At 41.6% G+C, this 12,890-nt stretch overlaps 1 protein-coding gene across 1 annotated transcript in view; it reads right to left on the reverse strand.

Moving 5' to 3' along the window:
• Positions 1-728: 728 nt before the first annotated feature.
• exoc4 (exocyst complex component 4) overlaps positions 729-12,890 on the reverse strand; it is a 362,722-nt gene continuing 350,560 nt past the window's right edge. Inside the window, exon 17 of the mRNA XM_055653386.1 lies at positions 729-3,328. Within this exon, the coding sequence (XP_055509361.1) occupies positions 3,091-3,328 (238 nt within the window). The 3' untranslated portion in view covers positions 729-3,090. The remainder of the gene's footprint in view (positions 3,329-12,890) is intronic.

Raw genomic sequence — 12,890 nt, forward strand, 5'->3', positions numbered from 1 at the left:
GAGGGGTGAAATTGAACAGCCATTGAGCTCTAAATAGTTCAACATGAATGAAGTAACCTTTAATGTATTCCCTGCTTAGTCTAGTTTAGTTTAAAGGTAAGCATGGAACCAGGCCCTTTGGCTCACCCAGTTGACACCTACTACCGTTTACACCAATTCACTGTTATCCTACTATTGCATCCATTCCCTCCACACTAGGGACAATTTACAGAGGTCAATTAACCCACAAACCGGCAAGTGTTTGGAATGAGAGCACTCAGCGGAAACCCACATGTCACAGCGAGAACGTGCAAACTCCATACAGACAGCACCCAAGGTCAGGATTGAACCGGGGTCTCCATGCTGTGAGACAGCAGCTCTACCAACTATGCCATTATGCTGCCCACTGCGAGTTATTTTGCTCATTATTCAGTGTCTGACATTTTAAAAAAATTAGGGCCAAATCTTTTCTCACCAGGCACTTTCTTGGCAAATGTTGTGAGAAAGTACCTGTAGGTGTTTATTCAGAATAATTTTGACTCTGGTCAGAAGTTAATTTAGAGCAGCCCTATGGAGATTCCTTGTGCGAACATCATTTCCTAAAGCTAATCCTGTGGTGATTCATCTGGGCTTGGAATGTCAGTCACCAGAGAGTGCACCGTTGAATGCAATACTGCACTTCATTTGACAGGGCTTTTGCTCCTGCGTAAATGAGGGGATGAGAAAGAAAAGCAAAGAATCTTGACAAATAACTTTAATTCCAGCTTTATTGCAGAATGCTTTGAACACGCTAAGAACAGAGGAGCCATTGGCCCATGCAGTGCAGGGATAAATCTCATAGTTTAAGTCGTAATCACAAATCATTCATTTACTGATCTAACTAAAATAATTATTGCAATACTAATTCTATGTATGTGCTTTTTATTTTGCATTTGACCAATTCTAATTTTGAGAAAGCCCTGCTGGCAACAATCTATTTTCTGCTGTTTCTATTGATAACAGTTGGGAGTGTATGCAATATTTGTGAGCATGAATCTTTCTTGCACAGACAGTTTGGTACATAGAAATTAAAAAAAGGGTCATTCCTTTTAGAGGAGAGCAAGTCCTTTTTAATTGACCTACATACACCAGAGAGAACAAATACAATTTCTGGAGCTTCCTTAACATCTTCTACTCTTTTGAAAATTCTATGTGATATACTTGACTCAAATGCCTTCTATTGCATGGCTTAGAAGTCTGGGATTTGTAAAACATGAAAAAAGCCTCAAAATCTGGATTCACTCACCATCCCAAAATTACATACGTGGCTGACTGAGGTGGTTTGGCTGAACAGGACAAGGACGAGGATATTAAGCCAGAGATATTTAAAAAAAAGCAAGCAAAAAGGACATAAAATGCTGGAGTAACTCAGCAGGCAAAGCAGCATCTTTGGAGAACATGAATAGGTGACGTTTTGGGTCAGGACCCTTCTTCAGACTGAAACAACTCAATGGTCATTGGAAAAGATAGATCAACTTATTTCCCCTGGGAGTATGCTACGGATTGTTCATTCAGAAGATCACAAGATGTGAACATCATCCGATCATTACACAAGTCTTGCACCGTCAGTGATAATTGCGTTTGTGTGTATGACCCATTCATCTGCATTGTTTATTGTGCAAAGCCTTTTGCTAGCTGGAGATAGTCCCTCTTGTACAAAGTGTACTTTTCAGTTGTGTATTTTAGCATAAATCTGTCTCTTTTTGAAACCACCATTCATTTTTTTTCGTGATAATGTGATTAAACCAATCAGATGAGGAATTTAAAAAATGTAAAAAAAAAGGGGAAAAAATGAATTTTGTATAAAAGTTCATTATTAATTGGGCTCAATCCTGTTAAACTAAATTAACCTTATTTCAGCCATGTCAGTGAAATTTGCCCAATTGTGTAACCCCATTATGTATACGGATATGCATGTGGATACCCTTTGACAGTCTGCTGTGTATCTAACCACACAAGACATACTTAATCAGTAGGTTTTCTATTTTGTTACAAAGAAGTCTCTCCTTGCATTCTCTATCTGAGAATGTGACACAGTTATACAGATCACCTTTTGACCGTAATACTCAGTTATGAAATCCAAATATGGTTCTCGTGCTAGGCCTTTTCCTGAGTTTTCCTTCCATGCCAGGAGCTGATTTTAATATCCCAAATGCGATCTTGGCTGAATTGAGAAAACCCAATCTGGGACCTGAGGTGGAGGTTACATGTTCTACCAAGGGACCTTTTACCCACTTGTCCATCTGTAAAGGTTTTTCTCCAGCTGAAGTTTCAGTTAGTGCTAAGGGGACGTCGATTATCATTTGGAAGTTCCTGATGGGCACATTTCATGAAAAAAATGTAGGATTTCAAAAGTGTGTCTTTATGGTCCATTTTAAATTCTAACAAGGAATTGTAAATGTTTCTTCCTGCCTCTCTGAAGCACAGGAAGGAGCTTGATCGCACTCTTAATACAATGTATTCTTCTAAACTGTTACTCATTTGTGTTTTATAATGGAGTTGTGCACAAGGATTGGGTCGTAGGTGAAATGCAACTTCCTTCCTGTGCTTTGGCAGGGCACATATAGATGCGTGGTGGAGAAAGACACAAGCGAATGAAACATTTCCCACTTTGTACACCCGGAAATAATATAAAGTACTGGAGAGAAAAGGTGCACAGGCACATCATGGTCAATGAATGGGCAGCACTGATGGTATTCCAAGCTGGTGCGATGAAGGAGAAGCACAAGGAAGTGGCACAAGGCAGTTGTGTGAGAACTCAAAGCACAAAAAAATGGGAAAGGTGTGTTTTAGGGGCAAAAGTTTATCTTTGTTAATGTTAAACTTCTATTATAATTGGCTAATGAAAGGTAAAGTAGATCCATGGGAATAAAACTCTTCCAACAGAGAACACCCCTTGCCAGGACAAGGTAGGGCAGTGCCACATTATCTTTTATAACGTATCTACATATTTCATCAGTAATACATTTAAACAATTAAACAAATGTCAAACATATTGCAGGTTGGCTTTGAACAATTCTAAATATGATGAAGTCTCTCTTTACTCAGACTCTCTTTCACATGCCTGGCTCCCTACACTGTAGTGATCTTCTTGTCCTTGGTGGCTTGTTTGATGGCAGCCTGTTCACAGATAATCTCTTTGAGCCGCTGTACACGCATGTTTTGCGTAGTCTGATCTCCGACGCCCGTTTGGCTGCGGTGGAGGAGACTTAGGGCATTAATGTACTCCAGCTCTGTGTACTTCACCCCTTGGTCCACCACGAGATTGAGCAGCTCGTCAGGATTGTTGTACAGCATTTCGTAGTACTGCCTGTTTACAAAAAATAATGCCAAACCAGAATTAAAAACGTCAAGTGAACTGCCAGTTCTGATGGTAATAGTTTCATTTCATTCCGCCTGTTTATAGTTTCATATAATTTCACATCATCATCGATGGGACCATATGAATAAATAGTAAGTACCTTTCTAGCCTACCTATCCAAAAAAGTCTGATATTCAGAGCCATAAAAAAATTAATAGAATTAAATAAATTATAAAGAAACGTAAAGATAATTGCAATTTAAAAAATAAAAATGTTATTACTTAAAAGACACAATTCTTGTTATTCTGCCTCCATACTGTAAACCCCCTATTGAAGTTGTTGAGAATCTTTTGTCCAATCTTTTGTAGCAGCACAGCAAATATGTAAACATAGTAATGTGTTTAAGAAGGAACTGCAGATGCTGGAAAATCGAAGGTACACAAAAATGCTGGAGAAACTCAGCGGTTGCAGCAGCATCTATGGAGTGAAGGAAATAGGCAGCGTTTTGGGCCGAAACCCTTCTTCAGACTTATGTAAACATAGTAATCTGCAAACAGCTAGGTGTAACCTGGTATAAAATTATTAGCAAATTCATAGCATTATTGCTGGGGAACCCCAGGCAGCTTATGGAATGTAGTGGAGGAGTGTACTAAATAATTTGCCGACAGTGATCTGTGAACAAGTTCAAGACATGTCCATTTAGATGTGCATGCACCTACACACCATGTGTAGGAAATTAGATACAAGATACAATTTAATTGTCATTTGGACCCCTTGAGGTCCAAACAAAATGCCGTTTCTGCAAACCAAAGATAGACACAAAAAGCTGGAGTAACTAGGCGGGACAAACCATGGTATATATGGTGTCTGAAGAACAGTCTCAACAGGAAACGCCACCAATTCCTTCTCTCCAGAGATCCTGCCTGGACAGGCAGGATCTCTGGAGAGAAAGAATTGGTGGCGTTTCCTGTCGTGACTGTTCTTCAGACACCATATACACCATGGTTGCATTCACAATGGTAAATGTAGTATTTACTAGAGGAATTCAGCCCCATTTATTGTCCACAAAATATGGATGGGTTGGATAGAATTTTTACTTTATATTGTGGTTTCTCTCTTTTGCAATTTCTGAAAGATTCCATGCTTACGTAGGAATGGACTGGAAGTCTCTCTGCTCTAGTCGTCACGAGAAAGTGGGTTATTGTTCACTGCTTGTTATTGAGTAAAACTATGACATCTAGTCCATACTGTTGTGATGTGTATTGAGATAGTTCAATAGATCCACCTGGGCTTGAAAAACTCATGACATGACTTTTGAGTGACCTGGATTGCAGTGAAGAAGATTCAAACTTACTCTCTCATCTGGGCAAAGCAGCTTCCAGGGAAAAGGCAAAGTCAAAATGCCTGGAGAAGTTAACTGGATGCATGGATGCAAGAGCTCCCTTCATTATTGCAGGATGCTGCCAGACTGCTTCGGGATCCACTCCTGATTTTCTATCTGGTTTATTCTCATAGTCCCATTTTTCACCAAAACAACCCATGGGAAAGCAAGCACCTTCTGTCAGGGATTACGCCCTCAGCCTTATCCGCCCCTGAGGTTAGAGTTGCCAACTGTCCCGTATTAGCCGGGACATCCCGTATATTGGTTTGTCCCATAGGGGACCACCCTGGTCCCGTATTCGACCGCTACTTCTCGAGTCGAGGAGAATGTTGGGTTGGAGCGCCACGTCCGGTCCCGCCTCACCCACCCTGACATACTGCAGCCCATGGAGTGCAGCAGCAGCTCCTCGCCCATGGCCCTCGGTTCTCGTGCTAGGCCTTTTCCTGAGTTTTCCTTCCATGCCAGGAGCTGATTTTAATATCCCAAATGCGAGCTTGGCTGAATTGAGAAAACCCAATCTGGGACCTGAGGTGGAGGTTACATGTTCTACCAAGGGACCTTTTACCCACTTGTCCATCTGTAAAGGTTTTTCTCCAGCTGAAGTTTCAGTTAGTGCTAAGGGGACGTCATAGTTTAAACTGAAGGAAGAATGATTATCATTTGGAAGTTCCTGATGGGCACATTTCATGAAAAAAATATAGGATTTCAAAAGTGTGTCTTTATGGTCCATTTAAATTCTAACAAGGAATTGTAAATGTTTCTTCCTGCCTCTCTGAAGCACAGGAAGGAGCTTGATCATACTCTTAATACAATGTATTCTTCTAAACTGTTACTCATTTGTGTTTTATAATGGAGTTGTGCACAAGGATTGGGTCGTAGGTGAAATGCAACTTCCTTCCTGTGCTTTGGCAGGGCACATATAGATGCGTGGTGGAGAAAGACACAAGCGGATGAAACATTTCCCACTTTGTACACCTGGAAATAATATAAAGTACTGGAGAGAACAGGTGCACAGCCACATCATGGTCAATGAATGGGCAGCACTGATGGTATTCCAAGCTGGTGCGATGAAGGAGAAGCACAAGGAAGTGGCACGAGGCAGTTGTGTGAGAACTCAAAGCACAAAAAAGTGGGAAAGGTGTGTTTTAGGGGCAAAAGTTTATCTTTGTTAATGTTAAACTTCTATTATAATTTGCTAATGAAAGGTAAAGTAGATCCATGGGAATAAAAGTCTTCCAACAGAGAACACCCCTTGCCAGGACAAGGTAGGGCAGTGCCACATTATCTTTTATAACGTATCTACATATTTCATCAGTAATACATTTAATTTCATCAGTAATACATGGAGTGCAGCAGCAGCTCCTCGCCCATGGCCCCGTCGGTCAGCAGCCCGGCCAGCTGTCTGTGACAGTCGGACCTTTGCTTACTGCCGACACCATCACCCCTCCTTCTCATGGCCGATCATCGGTTCATGTGTTGGATGGGGTGCCGATTGCATGCAGCAGAACACAACGCCCAGCCAGTGGGCTGGGCTTTGTGCGCAGTCCAGCACCCGGGCGAACTCATCATTCGCCCAGGCAAGGCCGAGTCGGTCAACAAATTTACGTCGGGAATTTGTCTCTTATTTTGACCGTTTGTCCCTTATTTGGGAGTGAGAAAGTTGGCAACCCTACCTGAGGTACCCACAAGGTGATGGGACTATTCTCCCATAATTGGGGAATCGAGTATGGAACGGGCTTGACAGACCAGCTACTCTTTTCCCTGCCTGTCATTGTCATATTTCATGTGTCAAAACAATTTCATAGGTTTCTGAATGTGATAAGACATTTCATGAATTAAAATCACTTTTATGGAACAGGCAAGATAAAACACTAAATAAATTATTGTAGTTGGTTAACAAAATATTTTTCTGATACCAGAGGAATGTTGGTTTAGTTAGCGATAAAGGTAATTGTCTGCAAACAAAACCCTTTAGAATTTGGAAACCCAATTTACTTAAAGCAAATATTTGATAGAAAATAAGGCTGTTCAGATAATTACAATAATGCACAGTGTCAAAACAGGAAATCTTAAGGTTATAAAAGGCCAATTATAGTCACGTTTTACATTTCATCATGTGATATGATCACTGAAATCATCCATCAAATTTTGAAATTTTCTTTCCTCTCCTTGTCCGTTAGATATGTCATAAATATTTATGAATTACCTCAAAGAATGAAAAATTAAATGAAATTAGTGTTGAGCTGAAACTCGTTTATGCAAAGTGTTCACGACCGTAGGCAATAGCGATTTCAGAGTTAATTACAACTTTCTAGTAATAATTTCTGCCGTGCTATTGCAGCAGAAACGAGTACAAAGTACGCAGAAATTAACCATTTCACACTTGACATTTTATTTATGAACTTTAAATAGCACCAAATTAGTTAACATTACTCTATCCATTATGCATGAATCCCCTTGGCTTTCAAGGTCCTTGATCTCATTTACAAATAATTTCATGGTCTTGCCTCACTTTTCCTGACATAGCTTACACTCTCCACAACTTGGGAGTGTTGTCCCTCAGACGAGGTTCTCTGGAATGCCTGAGGTTCTCTTTGTTCCCTTCAAATCCTTGTGAATCTATTTTCTTATCTCTCATTTGTCCTTGTCTATCCCCCTTTCTAACAAAGGAAATGTTAATGTGAATGCTTTGCAAAAATGATAGAAAACTGGTGAGTTGTATGACCATTCCAGGATGCATGCTTCTATACAGAAATAAAATAAGGACTGATGTAGCACTCTCCATGCAATCCAAACCACTGTGAATGATTCACCACCATGAAATAGTTTTGAAGGGAACTGAAGAGATATGTTTCAGCTAGTTTATTGTCAGCAATTTTTCACAAACGCTAGTAAAATATATCTTCATAAATCTCTTTGAGGAGCCTTTAAAAAATGAATATTAACCAGGATACCAAGAAAACTCTTTTGCTTCGTACTAATTAGTACCTTAAAATTTTTTGTCCACCAAAAGAGCAAAAGATACATATGAAAACCAAAAACAAAATGTAGCTGCAGGAAATCTGAAATAAAAACTATAATATTAGCTGGCGACACTTAGAGGTCATGGAGCAATCATGGAAAGAGAATCAGAATGTTTTAGGTGTGAGATCCTTCGTCTGATGAATTGGACTTGAAATATCAACCTTGTTTCTCTTTCCACTGATGCTGCCTAACCTGCTAAGTATTGCTAATTTTGTTTTTGCAAAGATGCATCCCTCAAACTGCAGTAAGCAAAGAGAGGCAATGCGACTCAGAACAGAATCTGACATCCTAATGCCCCTGTCCCACTTAGGAAACCTGAACGGAAACCTCTGGAGACTTTGCGCCCCACCCAAGGTTTCCGTGCGGTTCCCGGAGGTTGCAGGTGGTTGCCGGAGGTTTCAGGTAGTGGAAGCAGGTAGGGAGACTGACAAAAACCTCCGGGAACCGCACGGAAACCTTGGGTGGGGCGCAAAGTCTCCAGAGGTTTCCGTTCAGGTTTCCTAAGTGGGACAGGGGCATAATACACTTCCACTGTTCAAATTGACACCTGTCTCCTACTCAGGAGGCCATTTCACACCACTTCACATCTGCATCAGATGCGGTGTATATGCAATGTGGGGCAAAGTCACCTCTTAAAACACATCAACCCATTGACTCTCTGGGAACTTGTAAAACTTTGCACAGAATTGTTTTAACTTGAGGTCAGACATTCCCTTTTGTTATTACAAATCAGCAGTCAAGCAAGAAGAACTCCGTGCATTCGTGGGAGCTGTAATGTGCAGAGCTCTTTTGTCACTTTTTTATTTTCAGTGACATATTAGATTGATACAACAAAGATGTGTCATTGTGCATTGCAACCACCAAATACCACTCAGATCAATGATCAGTTAATTGATGCTGTTTTGCAGTATCCTGATCTGCATAAATGACTATTAAAAAGGCTTTGAAGACAAAAAGACTTTTATTTAAATATGTCCAAGAAAACTGTTATATAATTAATGACTATGCAATGACTATGTTATATGGGCAGATGCAGCAATCCATATATAGATTTCCCAAACGTAGTTTAGACGGAAGATTAGACACAAAAAGCTGGAGTAACTCAGTGGGACAGGCAGCATCTCTGGAGAGAAGGAATGGCTGATGTTTCGGGTCGAGACCCTTCTTCGGTTTAAACCAGCATCTACAGTTCCTTCTTACACATATTATTGTGGGGCCCTCGATAAGGATAGTGCCAACCAACACCACAAGAGGCATGTTGTGATCACAGACGGCCCCTTCCTTAACCCTCGAGCTGTCTCCTCCCATCCCCCCACCCTCGGGCTCACAGACGGCCAACCTTCCTTAACCCTCCCTCCTCCCTTTTTCCTTCCTTCTCTCCCCCACCCCCCATCAGTCTGAAGAAGGGTTTCGGCCCGAAACGTCGCCTATTTCCTTCGCTCCATAGATGCTGCTGCACCCGCTGAGTTTCTCCAGCATTTTTGTGTACCCACAAGAGCAATACTTTCCTTTTGGAACGGTGACAATGAATTAATTTATTTTACTAGCACTTGTACAGGGTAGTGTTGAATTTACAATCCTTATACTTGAAGGGCAGTGTTTATTAATTGTCATGTTGTCATTCAAGGGTCAAAATATGATTGTTGTATGTGTAAGGCAAGGATACAGGTGATAAAGGGATAAGCTGCCTACCTGCCTGGCAATTATTCACAAAGGCACTCACTTGAAATGGTTAGTTTGTTGTTTCAATGTTCCTAATAGCAAACAAGCTGAAATCCAGTTTCCATGGAAAGTGAACTACAATGCCGACCCAAAAGCCTGGCAACTTTAACTGAACGGTAAAAAGACTGCAGCCCCCTGATGAAAGTGCACAGAGGTAGGTTTATTTGGACATCCGTTTCAAAGCTCTGTCTCAGGATCGAGGATCTGAATCGCCTGCTTTTATGTTTAAAAATTCTATGATCATAGCATAAACAAGAACCTCCAGCTTCATAAAATCCAAACTCAACTGCCTTAAATTTAATGGTATGTTCACGAGTTGATTAATACTTAATATGGACGCTGATATCGATGCTATCTTTCATTACATCATTAAAAGAATAACCTATAGTTTAGTTTTCATTACAAGGAATGATTCGATTTTTCTTAAACTGTAAAATAAAGATAAGCCTTAAGGCTTGCGAGAAATATTCCGATGCATTAAGAACCATAATATGTGAAGACATTGACTGATGATATTTTGCAATATATCCAGCATCAAGTCCAGCATATTTATATGTGGGTAAAAGAGCAGCTATATATGCTTATAATTCAGGTCACAGCACTGAATGGAATATATCCGCATTGCAAATAAATTAGACAAATTTACTGGGTTGTTTTGCAAATAATTTTCCTCGGATGAATAAAGTTTCATAGTTCAATTTAATACCTTACACAGAATGCAAATTTCATTTTTACACATCAGCATAATGCCTTTAAAGCAGGGACAGCACAAACTCATCAACATAACCTGCAATAATGAATAATTAAAACCACCATTTTGCCTGTATTTTGATGTACACATTTGGGGAAAAAAAACCTCAGGTTTAATGATCCTTTTTTTTAATGCAGTTGATACATCTGACTGGTTATTCGGGAGAAATGGATGAGTGTGCCAATTAAATCAGTAAGGAAATGTTACTCATCATTCAGATTCCCATCAGTAGAACTTACCAGCAAGAATATAAATTATTTCCATTATTCACTTTATCGCTGCAATCATGAAAACACGATGCAGGGAGAGACGAATTGGGTTGGGATTTGTTGCGAAAGAAACAATGGGGCTAACAATGTTCACTTATTTACATTGAAAGTAAGTCCTGAAAGGATATAAATCATTAACGTTGCTTTCTGAGAGGCGCTGCTTCAGAATGACTGTAGTCGAGGGGAGAAATCTGGAAGAGAGGATGGGGCGGGACAACGCCTAGCTATTGATAGTTGTAGGGGGATGGCATCTTTGCAAAAGGCAGGGTGAGAGGCAGTTATCTGGACTATCTGTGGGAATTGGTGGGTTTATAGTTTAACATCAGTTGATAATCTATCTCCTGAGATGGGGAAACAAGATTGAGAAAGGGGAGGGAGGTGTCCGAGGTTGTCCATGTGAATTTTGATGGTAGGGTGGAAGTTAGTGGTAAAGTTGATGAAATCAATGAGAGGTGTAGGAGGCAGCCCCGATGCAGTCATCAATGCAGCAGAGAAAGACCTTCAAGGACCTTCAAGAAGGCTCACCAGCGTCTCTTCTTCCTGAGGAGACTGAAGAAGGTCCATCTGTCTCCTCAGATCCTGGTGAACTTCTACCGCTGCACCATCGAGAGCATCCTTACCAATTGTATCACAGTATGGTATGGCAACTGCTCTGTCTCCGACCGGAAGGCCTTGCAGAGGGTGGTGAAAATTGCCTAACGCATCACCGGTTTCTCGCTCCCCTCCATTGAGTCTGTCCAAAGCAAGCGTTGTCTGCGGAGGGCGCTCAGGCATCGCCAAGGACTGCTCTCACCCCAACCATGGACTGTTTACCTTCCTACCATCCGGGAGGCGCTACAGGTCTCTCCGTTGCCGGACCAGCGGGTCCAGGAACAGCTTCTTCCCGGTGGCTATCACTCTACTCAACAACGTACCTCGGTGACTGCAAATAACCCCCCCCACCAGACACTCCTCCCACAGGAAAAACACTATGTCTGTATATATGCTAATGTAAATATTTATTCAAATCATATGCTATGTCGCTCTTCCAGGGAGATGCCAAATGCATTTCGTTGTCTCTGTACTGTACACTGACAATGACAATTAAAGTTGAATCTGAATCTGAATCTGAAAGAGGGGAATGGTGCCAGTGTAGGTTTGGAACTAATGCCCCTGTCCCACATAGGAAACCTGAATGGAAACCTCTGGAGACTTTGCACCTCACCCAAGGTTTCCGTGCGGTTCCCGGAGGTTTTTGTCAGTCTCCATACCTGCTTCCACTGCCTGCAACCTCTGGCAACCACCTGCAACCTCCAGGAACCGCACGGAAACCTTGGATGGGGCGCAAAGTCTCCAGAGGTTTCCGTTCAGGTTTCCTAAGTGAGACAGAGGCAAAAGGCTGTTTGACGTAACCAAAAAGACAGGCCCATGCACGTGCTCCATGGCTACACCTTTTACTTGAAGAAGGTGAAAGGAGTCTAAAAAAAAAGTTGCTGAGGGTGAGGCCAAATACTGCCAGGTGGAGGAGAATGTTAGAAGAAGAGAACTGATTGGGTGTTTGTTCAAAGACGATCTGGTAGACCCTGAGACCTTCTTGGTAGGGAACAGAAATATAAGGGGACCGGACATCCATGGTAAAGATGAGGCATTGATAGTTATTGAAGTGTTGAAGGGCATGTGAGGTGCCTCAGATGTAGGTAGGAAGGGACTGGGCAAAGAGGGGACAAGATGGAATCGAGGTATTTGGAGATGAGTTTAGTGAGGCAGGAGCAGACAGAAACAATGTGTCTGCCAGGGATGTTTTATTTTCAGATTTTGCGAAGGAGATAAAAATGTGTACTTTGGGTTTAGGAATAATGAGGTTAGAGGTTACACAGAAAAGCTGGAGAAACTCAGCAGGTGCAGCAGCATCTATGGAGCGAAGGAAATAGGCAACGTTTCGGGCCGAAACGTTGCCTATTTCCTTCGCTCCATAGATGCTGCTACACCCGCTGAGTTTCTCCAGCTTTTCTGTGTAACCTTCGATTCTCCAGCATCTGCAGTTCCCTCTTAAACAATGAGGTTAGAGGATGTGGAATGGGAGTTTGCCAGAGGCGATGCGTTCAGAAACAGTCTGGGAGATGGTGGCCTGGTGTTTTTCTGTGGAAGGGGTAGAGGAGCTGGCGCTTGGCTCAGTACAGGAGAGGTCAGCCTGCAAGACTTCAACGGTACCTCCTTAATAGAAGGCACTTCCCTGATAGGATAATAGAAATCAAGGACATTGCCCTGAAGCAATGATCTTCCCTCTCCTAAGGTCAGAGATGAGGATTTTTGCTGAAGATTGAACACTGTTTAATTCCATTCACAACTCCTCAATGAAGACATAGACACAAGAAACAGCAGATCCTGGATTCTTGAGCCAAAAAGAGTGCTGGAGGAACTCAGTTGGTCAGGCCGAATCTGTGG

Source organism: Leucoraja erinacea, chromosome 22, assembly GCF_028641065.1.
Source record: "Leucoraja erinacea ecotype New England chromosome 22, Leri_hhj_1, whole genome shotgun sequence".
NCBI lineage: Eukaryota > Metazoa > Chordata > Chondrichthyes > Rajiformes > Rajidae > Leucoraja > Leucoraja erinaceus.